Source organism: Melospiza melodia, chromosome 2 (genome assembly GCF_035770615.1).
Source record: "Melospiza melodia melodia isolate bMelMel2 chromosome 2, bMelMel2.pri, whole genome shotgun sequence".
In the NCBI taxonomy this organism is placed as follows: Eukaryota; Metazoa; Chordata; class Aves; order Passeriformes; family Passerellidae; genus Melospiza; species Melospiza melodia.
This window is the reverse complement of record NC_086195.1, coordinates 82,207,572-82,221,494: the sequence shown is the minus strand read 5'-3', so window position 1 is coordinate 82,221,494 and position 13,923 is coordinate 82,207,572. Positions and strand designations below refer to the sequence as shown.

The window sequence follows — 13,923 nt, the reverse complement described above, 5'->3', positions numbered from 1 at the left end:
AGTGAGTAGCCCTTGTAAGGGCTGTAAGGCAGATGGTGTTCTAACTGGAGCACTCTTTGAGAACACTGAGTGTGCAGAGGTGAAAGCAAGTGCAGCGCATGTGAAGGAATGAGTGCACTCAGCTGCTACATGGGCTTGCAGGCTGACAGTCCACAATACTTTAAGTGTACTGGAAACACAGTTCACCTGAGGGCTAATTTTAGATGAAAGAGTTAACATGAATCCAGGAGTTGCCATTCATTTTTTGGTCCTTTTTTGGGAGCACTTTCTTTGAGTTTGACCTGACAGTTTGAACCCAAAGTGAACTTCACTTTATTTGTCTACTAGCTAACAATATATGTGAAGTGATTCCCTCTTCCCCAGGCCATTTGTTCTGGTACAAAGATACAGACCACAACAGAAAATAATTTGTGGAGAGCAGAAAGAACAAGCTGAGGAAGAAAATGATGTTAATGAAAATAACCAGCTCTATGTCATGGTCTTAAAATGGGAAAGGAATGCCAGCTCTGGGCATTGTCCTAACTGGATGATTTCAATCACAAAAGCTCTTGGGCCACTTCTCCCAGAGTGATAAAATCCACGAGTAAAAGCCTCTCACAGGCAAATATCTGTCGGTGGCAGCAGCCCTGTCACAAAGCACACATCTCCAGTGGGCTATGATGCATTCAGTGCAGTCAGTGTGAAATGCCACAGTTCTGGATTACTTTGAGTTTAGGAAGTTCCAAGTGGTTTGTCAACAATACTTCTATTTCTAAGTTCTATTTCTACTTCTGTTTTGTGGAGTCGTAGCTAGAAAGTATTACTTTCTATACTATATATGAGGATACCAAAGCACAGCAAGATTCAGAGGTTTAGCATTATTTATGATCTTTGAAATAAAACCCAAGTTACCCATTATGTGTGGTAGCCAACTCTGTGGGATCTGGATTGAGATACAGACTTAAGGCTGTTTGTCACAGACCTTCAGGATACAGGGGGCCATTTCTTATGCAGCAGATCTTCCCAAAACTCAATGTATCCTCGTCCTGTGGTGATTCTGCCTCATTGAAACCATTCTACCCTGAAGCTCATCTGGTAGAAAAAGCAACCCCTTAAGATGTGGCAACTGCTGCTAGCTATGCCTGGTTAAGACCAGGATCTGTAAAGATTCAGAGGTGCTATCTTACCTAATTTTTTTTCTATTAAGTTACATTCCTTCTTTGCCTGTCCTTAGTAGGTAAATTCTCATGGCTGCAAATGTTTTGCACAGAAAGGTGATGTGCTGTAACTGCTACATTGATTAATCTTTCCTCTATTTCTTTTATTATCCTTGAATTACCGGACGTTTTGAGAAGGAATGGTATCTTTTGTGATGAGGCTGGCAGCATGCCACAGTGATGAAAGATGTCCTTGTAACCAGAACAAAGAAGCCCGGTTAGGGATCCTGATCCCAGCGGGAGCTTTCTTGGGATGTTTTATGCGCCCCAAATATCCAGTAAAATACTAGCTCCAGAGAGACATCTCAAAAACCCCCACCAGACCCAGGCCCCGGCTTCACGGCACGCCACGCGATGGCTCCCGGCGGGCGCACGGAGCCGTGAGGGCTCCCCGAGAGGGCATCCCCGGGCCCGGCCGGGGCTGAACGCCTCGCCCGCCCCCGCAGCCCGGGCGCGGCGGAGCCGGCGGCCGCAGCGCGGCGTCTGCGTGCGGGGGGGCCCATGGCCAGCGCGCCCCGGCCGGCCGCACCATGCCGAACAGGGCCGGCCTGGACACCGCGCTGAAGATGTCCCTGCGGCGGAAATCCTCCAAGATCCACTCCTCGGCCGGTGAGGAAAGGGCGAGGCGAGGCGGGCGGGGAGGAGGCGCCGCGGCGGAGGAAGGAAGGCGCGGCGGAAAGGAAGGGAAGGGATGGCAGCGGCGCCTCCATGGCGCGGCCGCCCGGCCCTGCCGCCCCGCCGGCCGCGGCGCTCGGGGATCCCGCAGTGCCTTCCCCGCCCTCGGGGGCTCCCCTGGGCGAGGAGGTGCCTCCGGCGGAGCCGGGGCGAGGCGCTGCCCGCCCGCTGCCCGGCCCCAAGGGCACCGCGTCCCGCCCGCAGACCCCGGCCCGGCCCCGCCGCGCCTCCCGCCCGTCCCGCCAGGGCCCCCGGCACCCTCAGCCCGCCGCGCGAGCAACCCCTCGCCCTCTTGGCTGTGACAGTTACTGACAGCGACATTTCCTCTGGTCAGAGGGCAGCACTGCCGCGCAGGGGACACAGCGGTCCCCCAAGCCACCCCGCCGGTCAGGGGCCTCTGTCCCGTGACCAGGAGCGGGGAGAGCATCTGCAGTGAGCCTGCGGAGAGGTCCATGACAGGGTTTCTTAAGAGGTGCGTTTAGGAAACTGTTTTCCAGCTAGTTCATGAAAAGAAGTAGACAGAAATGGAAGACTTTGAAGGTAGAATTCTCCTCGCAAAGGATTGACTTCTGTAGGACCAAGGTGCATTCAGATTTTATCTGTGGTATGTTCTGCTTGGGCATAGATAAAGCATCAGTGACATTGCTGGTGACTTACAGACACCCCTTCCTGTGCAAATTATTTTAGTGCCTAGTACAGTTTCTGTGGTGAGTAAAACTGTAGTATAATCCTGTTTCAGCACTTTTTGTTTCAATGAGAAATGTGCACATTTCCTGATCAGATCTGCTTTGGGTTAAATCTCAGAGCACCTTGGAGAGCATTTGCTGGATTTCTTTTGGATGATGCTGTATTTGAAGTCCTTTAGCCACTCATGGCTGTTCAGCTCATAGAACCAGGCTAGAGCTAGCTGAAAGAAGAAAGCCACCTTCCCTTTGGCCCCTCTGCACAACCTGGTCACTCTAGTAACATTTTCCTGTTTGGTCTCACTGCTTGGTAGCAAGGACAGAACGTCCGGGACTTCTGCATAGCAGCTGAAGTGGGATGCTGAGCAAAGAGGTGTGTAATGCCTGCTCAGAGGAAATGGTAAGGTTTCAGGGTAGGATTTAGCATATTACCAGCTCTACTTATCTTCAGCCTAAGCCATTCAGATGAAACAGTTGCAGTTAAGCAGATTCCACTTTCCAGTGTTTGGGGATGTGTCCACTTCTGCAGTCCGATCTGAAACCCTGTCCTGTGATAGGAAGGCTCCTTTCCCAGAACTGCAGTTTGGCAGATCTTTTTGTGACTTAACCTTTGTAATCCAAACCTAGGCTCCTTTCAGTGCTTGGCACTTGGAGAATGTTTAGCTTCAGTGTAGCATACATAAGGAGTTTAAGCTTCAGCTTTTGTCAATGACAGAATCAATGACAGAATCACAGACAATGGGTTGGAAGGGACCACAGAGGGTCCAACCTCCCTGCTCAAGCAGGGTCATCCTAGAGCACATTGGATGGGATTGTGTCCAGAGCGTTCTGGTTCAATATTTCCAGTGCTTGGTCATCTACAATCCACAGTCATACTCATGGATCTAGGTGGTTAAGTTGTGCCTCGATGCGCTGGGTGGCTGGGGCACCCAGATCTTCTAGCTGGGATTTATCTGTATGCAGACTCAGACTTTTACATGTTCCCTGCGTGTCACATAAGAAGAATCCAAATTAGATGATACTTTGAAGAAAGGTGGGGGTTGCTGGTTAGCATTAAGATCAATTTCTAGCTCTTGAACAATGTATTTCCTATATAGAATATTTTCAAGGGGAACAAGAGTAATATCTAGTATTAAGTTGATTGTAGTTGGTTTAGTACACCAGAGCCAGCTCTGGTGACTTAGGACAACCAGAACCAATCTCTCTGCCACCCAGAAAGTCCTGCCTTCCCCATTCCTGTGCATTCCCACTGCGTTGCTTGTGTCAGCAATAGCCATCAGATGGTTACCTGTTCACCAGGATCAGTGCTGATGTGGCTCACTACCAGCCTGTATGATCTGAATGCCAGCAGGGACCAGACACAGAAAGGCAGTAGCTCTGTTTTTCACAGCATGTTGTGGCTTGACGTGCAGATCTGCTGTCTCTGGGGGCCAAACAGGTTCAGGTGAGGGGCTCTGTGCTGTGTGAACCCAACTGTAAGAGCATATATTTGGAGACTGAGCCACAGGCCACTGACAGGCAGTTCAGATGTGGTTGTATGGTGACACTGCAAAATTTCAAGACCCTTCTGAGCTGAATGGTGTGGAGGGAGAACTGGTCACCCTATTGTCATCCTGAGTTAGGGTCAGGTATCTGTCTCTATCCATTGCAGGTTTTTTGGCATCCATGTATCAAAATGTTCACTCTTCTTTTAAGAAGAGAAGATCTTTACTGCTCTGAACTTTTTAAGTTTATTTGCTAGTTTTGTTTACTTTTGAGGGAGTTTTGGTAATCTAAAGTATTAGGTTTTAGTTTGGGTCACTGAGATTTATTTTCATACCATGTAAAGCATTTCAGTAGCTTACAGACATTCCTCTTTAGTCAAGAAGAACACTGCATCTGTGATGGTCTAACAATATCTTTTCGTCTCAGATTTTTGACCCTCCTGCACTTGGTAGTGTGACTTCCACATGTGCTAATACAGTATAAAGTGCAACTGGAATATTTGATAGAGTTTTAAACCTGGTTAACACCGGTTTAAAACACTTGCCAGAAAAATAGATGACATGAAAAGGAGAATTTAGAGATGGGAAGTCACCTTCTGTCACTCAGATGATCCCTGAGCTTCTTTTTTATGCATTTGCTCATTAATTGATTTTTTTCCTTGTACAAGTAAACCTTTTTATTGCTGTAATGTTGTACCAACTGAGCTAAATTGATTAGATTTAAATTATTCTCAAAGTCTCTAGCTCCTTACTGTTGTAACCACAGACATCAAAGACTAACTTGTTCTTCTCCTTCCTGCCTCCTTAAAATCACTAAAAATAAGAAACTGTCAATAAGACATTGGATTACAATGACATTTTTATTTTTAGGGGGAAAAATCGACTTTCAGCTTTTTAATGGATTAAAGGTATAACTGATCTCTACATTATTTACTGTGGTCTTTTTTAATTGTTCAGTTATACACATCAGCAAGAAAAGTATTTTTAGTGTAAAGGTAGTAACAGAATCTTCTCTCAGGACATGGTTTTCCATCTACTTTTCCTGTGAAATACTTGCTTATAGTTTATGCGGTGTTTTTGATTTTAGAGTCTTAGTCCTTTCCTTGTAAAGGATCTCTCTCTTCCATTTTTCAGAGAAATGTCTATGCAAGAATTTCTTTGTGCTATTTTTGTGCTGTGATATAATTACCATGATTGCAACTGTTGGGAAGCATCATACAGAGCAGTTAAAACCCTATACAGGCACTTGTACTTTGGTCAAAGCTTTTATCCTTGATCAAAGATGGTTAAAGCATTGGAACAGGTTCCTCAGGGAAGTGATTGGGTCACCATGCCTGGAAGTGTTCAAAAATGAGTAGACATGGCTCTTTGCTGTAAGATTTAGGGGGCATGGTGGTATTCAGTCAAAGGCTGGACCTGATGGTATCAGATATCAACTGTAATGATTCTTTGATTTTTATCTATAGTCATTTACAGGTTAGACATAATCCCTATAGATACATAAAAAATGCCCAGGAGATACAGGTGAAATATGTCATCAGCTCTGCATGATTTACATATGGTTTTTGCTGCTTCAAATGAGGTGTAATTTGGTTTTGTAGAGGCAGGTTCAGGTGGTGTAAGGAGCATGGTGAAGGCTACAAAGCTTTAACCTTGAAGCTCACTCTCATCACCTCTACTCACAGGATTTGTACATCCTATTTTGCAGGAGGATCAGCAGTTGCCTTGGATGCATTTTTAAGCAAACAACCCCTATGAAGGGATCAGCAAAGTGCTGAGCTAACAAATTCTTTAAAAACTATTATTAAAACTGTTTAAGTAAGAATAAAAGCCCTATTCTCCTGAGAGAAATGTACCTGGCAGGAGTAGTGACAATGGGGACAGACCAGGGGGTGTACTTCCTCAGCAAGTGCTTTAACCACCCATTAGCATCACCAAGAGTCACTGAAACATTGAGCAGGACGATTGCAACCATAGTGTTGGCACACAGAAATTCTGCTCTGTGATGGGGAACTTTTCCAGGTGAAGACTGAACTGCTACCAGTTTAGTGGCAGAAGTTAGTACTGAATAGACAGACTGCTTCAGTCCGTGTTTGTTCATGCACACACTCAAACTGTGTGGCGGCAGTTCAGTGTGTTACAGACCTCCCATTGCTTTTCATCCACGTTTAACTGGCACACAGTGCGGTATAATGTGCAGCTCATTCTATCACATCAAAGGCCCCATCCTATTTATGTAAACACCAGTGACAATTATAAACACCAGTGACAATTATGCCTTTTGACAAAGCGCTCATCCCAATAAACCCCATGCTCTACGTTACTATGTTTCTGTAGTAGCACAAAGGGGAACCTTCTCAAGCTGTGTGGGATCCTGCGTGACTGTAAAGTGAGGTGGTGACAGCGTCAGGGCTAACTGGAGGCTGGCCTGAACTTCTGCTGCCTTTGCTTAAAGCTTGTTTGGCTGTGAGAGTTGGTTTGCATTAGAATTGGAGGGAATTTAAAATACCTCTGCTTAGGACACTCAATTAGAAAAAGGTGACTTAAGCACAGTTACTGTGGAGCAACTTCATAAATAACCAAGATCCTAGATAGAGTGGCAGAAGAAACATTTTTTCCCTACTCTGATGGGGGAGGTGACACTATTAATAAATTCATTAAAGATCAAAGCACTCAGATGATAAGGAATATGTTATTTAGGAGTTAATTGAGGACATAAGAGATTTAACTACCCTTCTGTTTCTAGGATCAAATGAAATGAATGTATTTAATAAAAGTTTAAAATTCCACTTGCTGTATAGCCAATATATGAACTCATGCTACTTGGTTATTCATAACTCCATTGAAACAGACACATGTACTGCCTATTTATAGAAACTGTTTTATTCCTTCTCTGTTCCACTCTCTCCACAGGACTCTTGTTTCAGATTTTAGTTTTCCAGCAGTATCTGCTTTTAGTCTACTTCCCTGTGCTGGGTGAGTCAGTTTTCTCCTTTTCTGGCCAGACCTAAAAGCACTGCCCTACTAGTGTGATTTGGCAGGAATGCCACTCTAGTTCCATGAAGGATTAAAATATCTAACAGTGAAATGACTGCAAGGAAATCTGCTTGTCTGTTCAGGGTCCTAGAATATCACCAAGACGATGGAACTGCTAGGTGTACTTCCTTACGGAACTCACCGGGCAAAGAAAGAACAGTCATTTAGTATTGCATATCCATTGCCACAAGGTTCGAGTGCAGTTTTGTTCTCTGCCAACTCTGCAGGGTTTTTTTTAACCTGAGATTGTATGGCTTTGTGAGTGATGTTGCTCTAAAGCATTCCCCTTTTTTTCTTACCATTAACCCTCCTTCCCTCTACAAGAAGTTTTAAGCTGATAGCTCCCATTGACTCTAGATGGTATTTTGGATGATCACTTGAAAACTGATGTCAGCATCTAAAACTGATCACTCTCCAATTAGCAATTCACAAGGCATTTTTATTGTAGTGAAGCCTTGCTGAGTGCCCTATAGAACAACCAGGTCATCTCTTTCTGCTCTTGTGGAAGGTTGTCAAGTGATGCTCTGTGGGTTTTGCTACAGGGCAGCACTCTTGGCTGGTTCATTTTCCTTTGGCCAGTCTTGTTTGAGCTGTTGAGTATGGCCTTTAAATAATCTTTGAATCTGACTGAGCTGATACGCTACTTGTGAAGCAATATCACAAGACCTATGTTAGCTTTTTTACAGCGATGGGGAGGTGTTCCAGGCTTGTTTTCCTGTACCATGTTGTATTGTGACACATTTTAATTAAGTCTGTAGTAGTACAAATACTAGAATATCTGTTACAGACAGTATCTGTAGAGACTGATTGCCAACATGTTCTTTTAAGGGATAGTTAATCTCAAAGTCTTTTTGCACATATACCTGGTAGAGCAGAGCAATACACTGAATTTTGAAAAGGCAGTTGAGTATCTCTGCAGCAACATCTTTCTGCTTCTGGGACAGCTCTTCAGTGTGGCTTGCCACAAATATTTTCCTTTCAGTCTCTTATCTTTTCCAGCTACGCTACTTAAGCCTTTTGGAGCAGTTGCAGGTATGTAAGACATGGCATCTGAGAGCTTTAGATAACTGATTCTCAGCTGGTGCAATCAAAGGATAATTTGGGAAAGATCACTGACACAGTTGAGGAGTCGGAAAAAAACCCCAGATTTTACAAAGTTTATTTTAAGTGCAAAAAATTAATTATCAATATTGAAAATATATTATTTTCAGTTATTCCAATTTGTTAGGAAAGCTCTCAGATTTTTGATTAGTATTATTGCCAACTTTTCATAATGAATTCTGCCCACTACAAAAGTTCCTGGACAGTTTCTTTCCAGCCCCAGGATTGGATATATGCCTGTCTGTTTTGAAGTTCCTGGCTGTCACACTGCTGGCTGAGTGGTAATTACATGACAGTAAAATTACTGGAAGATACAATGGAGCAAAAAGACCTGAAAACAAAAGATGCAGAGCTTTGTATTTCAAGCCAAGGTGTGATAAGGCAAAGCTGACATGATGCTGATTTTAATGGGTGACCCAGTCCAACCACCTATTTGGACTCCTCACAGAAGTGACACAATCCCTATAGTTACAGTATCACATCCATGTACATGACATTCACAGGAGGTTTTCCTGACAGCTGCAGGTGTAGTTACCCTACACCTTTTAGTGAGCCCTAAATCCAGTTTAAATGAAGTGTCACTAAATTAGTCTCAGTACTCTCATATTGTGATGAAGAATCACAAGACATGCTGTGGATTTTAAATTCATTTCTGCTGATACCCCCCTTTTGTAGGGTGTTTTTGTTAATTCTAGTTCTAATTAACAGTTTGAAAACTCTTGCCTTGGGGTATTAGTGCAAAAAGAAGGTAATGAGAACTTGTCTTCCACTTGTCTAAAATGGAAGAGCCATGATTTTATCAGTTCATAATGGATCCAACAAAATGTGTCAGTTTGTTTTAGCTGAGGGTTTGGTTTGATGAATCTGCCTTCTTTTAGAGTGCTGGAAATCAGGATTAACCCAAATTTAATTAGTGTATAGGTTCTATAAAGGAAAGAAGGCAGACTGACATCTTGTTTAAAACTGTGAGGTCTTGATTTTTAATTCCTGATTTCTTGAATGCAGATGACCAAACCCATTCATTTGATTTTTAATAAATGAGGAGGTAGTCAGAAAGAGTGAAAGCAAAGTCTTTATCTCCTTATAATAACATCACCCTGATAAATTTTTCTACTTTGAACAGAAGGAGGGCTCAGGTGTTATCTCTTGTCAACCCAGCACTGTTCTGCCTATTTGTACAAAACACAGTAAATGCATTCTAAGATTCTGTGCCTGTGAGATCGGGGAACATTCAGCCCAATGCTTATACAAAGGATACATGAAAAAGTACCCCAGGCTTTTTTGTGCCTTCAAATACTCTAAGCATACATCACCCTACTTAACAGATGCTGTTTATTTATAAATGGGAGAAAAAAGATGCTGAAAGTGTATGTGCAAAGTCAACATCAGCCATCAGAACTCTGAAACAGATACAGAGGTTACATCTGCGTTTGTCATATCAGTTACACAGCTGGGAATCAGGATTTAACCTGGAAGCTTGAATCTGAATTCCAGATGAGATTTAGTCAACATTTCTGCATCACTGGGAAGGCTCATCATAGTTATTGCTTCAGTGGTCCTGTGGCTACTGAACTGAAACATATCAATTGACATCAATCCTGGTGCCTTGTTCTGAACTGGGACAAAGAGACAGGGGAATTAAGGTATGCAGGTGCTGCCCAGGCGGGGGAGGGCACCACTTCTGCTTTACAGATTAACAGTCAAATCTTCTTCCCGGAGTTTCACTAAGACAAGTTTGCATCTGGAAGCCATCCTTGTGCCATTTACCTGACTGGTCACAGGGGAACAAAGGAGCTTTCAACAAAAGCCTAGCAGGCAGACAGGAGGAGAGAATGCTAGCCCTGCCCCCGCCAAATTTATCCCAATCCTGCGCTGCCTGAAGAGGGGGCAGCATTCACTATCAGTCCTTAACTAAAATCCTGATCCCTGCTGAAGTTTTCCCACAATCTTCAGTAAAAAAAAAAAAAAAGAAAAAAAGTTAATGCCCTCTTTTTTATCGAAGTAATTTTATTTACAAATCTGAAATTTGTCTTTGAAAAGTTTTTAAACCCTACTAGTCATCATTATGGTAACAAAGTGGGGTGATCAGTCTTCAGAAAGAGAAAGGAGTGGCTAGAAAGATCTGAAATATCTGTGGAGAAAGAGTTAACTTCTTACAGAAAAAAAAAAACCCAACCTGGGTGGTCTGGGTCCCAAATTAAGACACTTCAGGAAAGTACAGGTATCAGTCATTACTTAGAATTATTTTGGATCCATTCCCTCTTGTGAAACTGGAGTCGGACATTGGGTTTCAGCTGGGATAGAGCAGCGAGCAGCTGCATGGTACTTACTTTCCAGCTGGGGTTAAACCACGACATATTTTGTCAGGTCTTTCTGTATAGTGCTGAGCCCCCATAATAAGAAGAATTAAAGATACATTTTCTGGAGAATGTGAGCTTCCTGCTGTGAGTTGCAATGTCACTAAAGTTGTCAGTGAACACCGATGAAACTTTCCCTAGTGCCTTCTAGGTAGCCCTTCTGTCATGGGTCTCTCAATTGGGACTGTGAAGACAGTATCTTCCACACACAGCATGGCCCCAATACCATTCCCTCTCTCGTGACAGAGTGGGACATGTGCAAAATTCCAAATCCAAAATCCCACAGTAGGCCCAAGAAGGCCTCTTTAGTTTCAGGATCTCCACTGAAAACAAGAAGTCTGGTTTGTGTCACAGTAGATGCACCTGCTTTAAATCTCTGGCCATTTCCACCCCTGACTCCATACTGTTCTCCCTCAAGTGTACTTAGCCGTGTTGTTTCTGGTAGGAGTTCAAGTGAGAGACTTCAGCAGTCCTAAACTTTCACCATCAACAAATTCTGGGTTGCAAAGAAGAAGTTTCTGCAGTCCTCAACACTGGATGGTTTTGTTGAGTTTTGGCCTGCCAGCTAATTACTTAAACCATTATCTTTGAGGGCTTTCTGCCAAAACCCCAAAGAGAGAAAAAAATGGGAATAAAATAGCTGTAATAATAAATCTGATATGATCTGGTTGAGACAATGCAATTTGTGTTAGTGCTAAATAGCAGGGGATTTAAATAATTTAGTATTCATTTTGGTACTTTTTGGTTCATTAGACAGCCAGATTCCCAGGGTGTATGTACTTGCCATTCCTACTAGGAACGCTGTTGTTTACAGAGACATTAAACTCTCTTATCAGTGTCATCTTCTATATAGAGAAATCCTGACAACCAAGCACAAGAGTTAATCTTAGATCTTCTTCCTACCAGAAACCTCCTCCCTTTTTTTAAAATTAAAGTCCCTTCTTAAGACACCCAGCACTTTACAGACACAAACATCTTGCTGAATTTCTGCATCATTCTTTTACAGGTTTCAAATCAAATCAGAACAGTTTTGCCCTCTGACGAGATGAAAACATTTATATTTCTATGTACCAGTTCACATCTTGTCAGGTAGTACTATTGGAGAGTTCATTGTCATTAATTTGGGACTCAGCAACTGCAAACAACCGTATTTTTTATTTTCATCAGAACTAGTCCACGAACTAGTGTTCATGAATAAAATGTTTGTATCCTAAGCAGAAGCCACAAGATTTAGTGAGGGAGAGAAAAGTAGCAGTGATGTGGTAGCTCCTATCTTTGTGAGGAGCTAAAGCTTTTTCACTGCAGTTTCAAGTATTCTGTCATCAGTGGCTCCAGAGCAAGGGAATAATTTTAGTTTTCTACTTCAGAGGGCAAGGTGAAGATCACAGGCAGCTACACAGTGTTTGTATGGTGCTCAGAAGCAGAGGGTCATATACAAAAACATTTCTTTAGTCAGGTAAGCTTACAGCCATTAGATTTACTTCTATTTTTTCACAGTTGTCATCTGGCTTTGGTGGTGTCAGACCTCACGAAACTAAGTGCACCTGGATATTCTGGACAAAATAAACAGAACATGACAATTTATTTAATCCTCTGCTTCTTAGAAAGGTTAATTTTTACAAGGTAATTTTATAAACTATATATCTCTAGGTTTTTTGGCATTATTTTTTATTGTCTAAGTTGTTTATTAGCAATGATTCTATATTGACATAAACAATTCTAATAAGAAAATTGATATATTCAGTTTTGTAGACTAAAATTTGAGAAGAGTGATTAACAACCTGAAGAAAGGGGGAAGGGAAGTTCTACATTAAGAAGATTGGCAGTGCTTCAACTAGAAGACTATGCTGTGACTGAGGCTATAGCCAAAAATAGAATTGGATTAACAGAAGAAAGGCAAGTAGATAAAACTAAGGTCAAAGCAGAAATAGATGCTTTAGAATTACCTCATGCACCAAAAGATATGAAAAGATATTTAAGGAGTTTTCCTATTATATGCACCTATAATGGAAAAATCAACTTACAGTAAGAAGCACTATGAAAAATGACTCAAATAATAAGTTAATTAAGAGGAACTAAGCTTTAAAATGGGCAGAAAAAAATTACAGTAACTTTTTCTGATTGTTTGTACAGGCTTTAACATGCGTGGTATTACAAATAAACTTACAAAAAAAAGCTATAAAAGACAGCTGTAGTAATACCAACACTTACAAAAAGAAACAGTAAAAATACCGTTAGACACTCTCATTGAGGTGGGTAACGGAGTGACAAGTCAAACTCAATAGGTTGTGCTTTAACTCCTCCCCAGAAAAAAGGCTTAGCTAGGTAACAAGTTCTACCTGATGACAATTATTACAGCTCTGTTTACACTAAGGAGCCCCAGATGCATAATTTGTGGGGGAGAGAAGCTAATGCACATAGATAGGAAGACTTTAAAAGGGGGGGAAGTAGAAGGTGGTTATGTCTGTAGAGATTTTTGGTAAGATAAGCTATAGCATTTAGGAAACTTGTCCTTTCTTGTAGTTTTGAATTCCAGTCAGATAAGTTGGTTTCAAAGCAGGGAAGGTTGTGCTTGTTTAAAAAATTCATTTTTGATGTGTTCAACTGTAGTGCTCTGAGGTAGATACTGACTATCTTTTCTTCAATTTTCTACATGGAAATGATGAAGATCTGTTTTCTTGATAGGAAGGTTTACTCAGAGCTAAGGTAATGATCTACTAGTAAGCAAGACCTATGCTTGCTTTTATTGTAATGACTTTGTTCCTTTATTTCTGATTAGATGTTGCTTGATAAAAGCATAGTCAAAACCTAAACCCTGAGAGGAAACACTTACAAATTCATAATTCTTTCCTGTAATTCTGTGTTCCTGTGTGACAGGAGCACTACAGTGATGGCGCTCAACAGCTGCATTGTAGGAGTTATGTTAAAGATGAAGGGTATACTTGCTTAATGCAAGAGATTCTTTCAAATTCCTTGGGATGCAGGGCTCATTAATGACAAGGAGCTGTTGTTTTGATGAGGAGCCCAGTATTAAGACAGTAACTGAATGGAAGGGATTTCTCTCCACTGAGTATTTCTGCTGTTCACAGCAAAGTAGAACAGCTGTGTGGAAGCAGTGTTTCAGTAATAGTTCTAATGATCTCTAAACATGGAATAGCAAATTAATGCTTGTTAGTTTGGGGCTTCTGCTCATATGTGAACAAATAATTTCTGTAATAGTCTGCAGGATGAAGAGAAATAGGCTTGCAGTCTTCCAGAAAAAACTGCTATATGGAATTTGTCTCCAGTAGTTATTTCAGAGAACTAAGTATTTGCTTTCATCTTTTTTGAAAAAAAGGGAGTGGGTATGAAACGTATATTAGGGGTGAGAATGACTATTTCTCTTTCAAAA

General features: G+C 42.0%; 1 protein-coding gene across 1 annotated transcript in view; it reads left to right on the top strand.

The window, feature by feature from the left end:
- The first annotated feature begins 1,694 nt into the window (after positions 1-1,694).
- ATP8A2 (ATPase phospholipid transporting 8A2) overlaps positions 1,695-13,923 on the top strand; it is a 314,756-nt gene continuing 302,527 nt past the window's right edge. Inside the window, exon 1 of the mRNA XM_063149059.1 lies at positions 1,695-1,805. Coding sequence (XP_063005129.1) covers positions 1,727-1,805 — 79 coding nt within the window. The 5' untranslated portion in view covers positions 1,695-1,726. The remainder of the gene's footprint in view (positions 1,806-13,923) is intronic.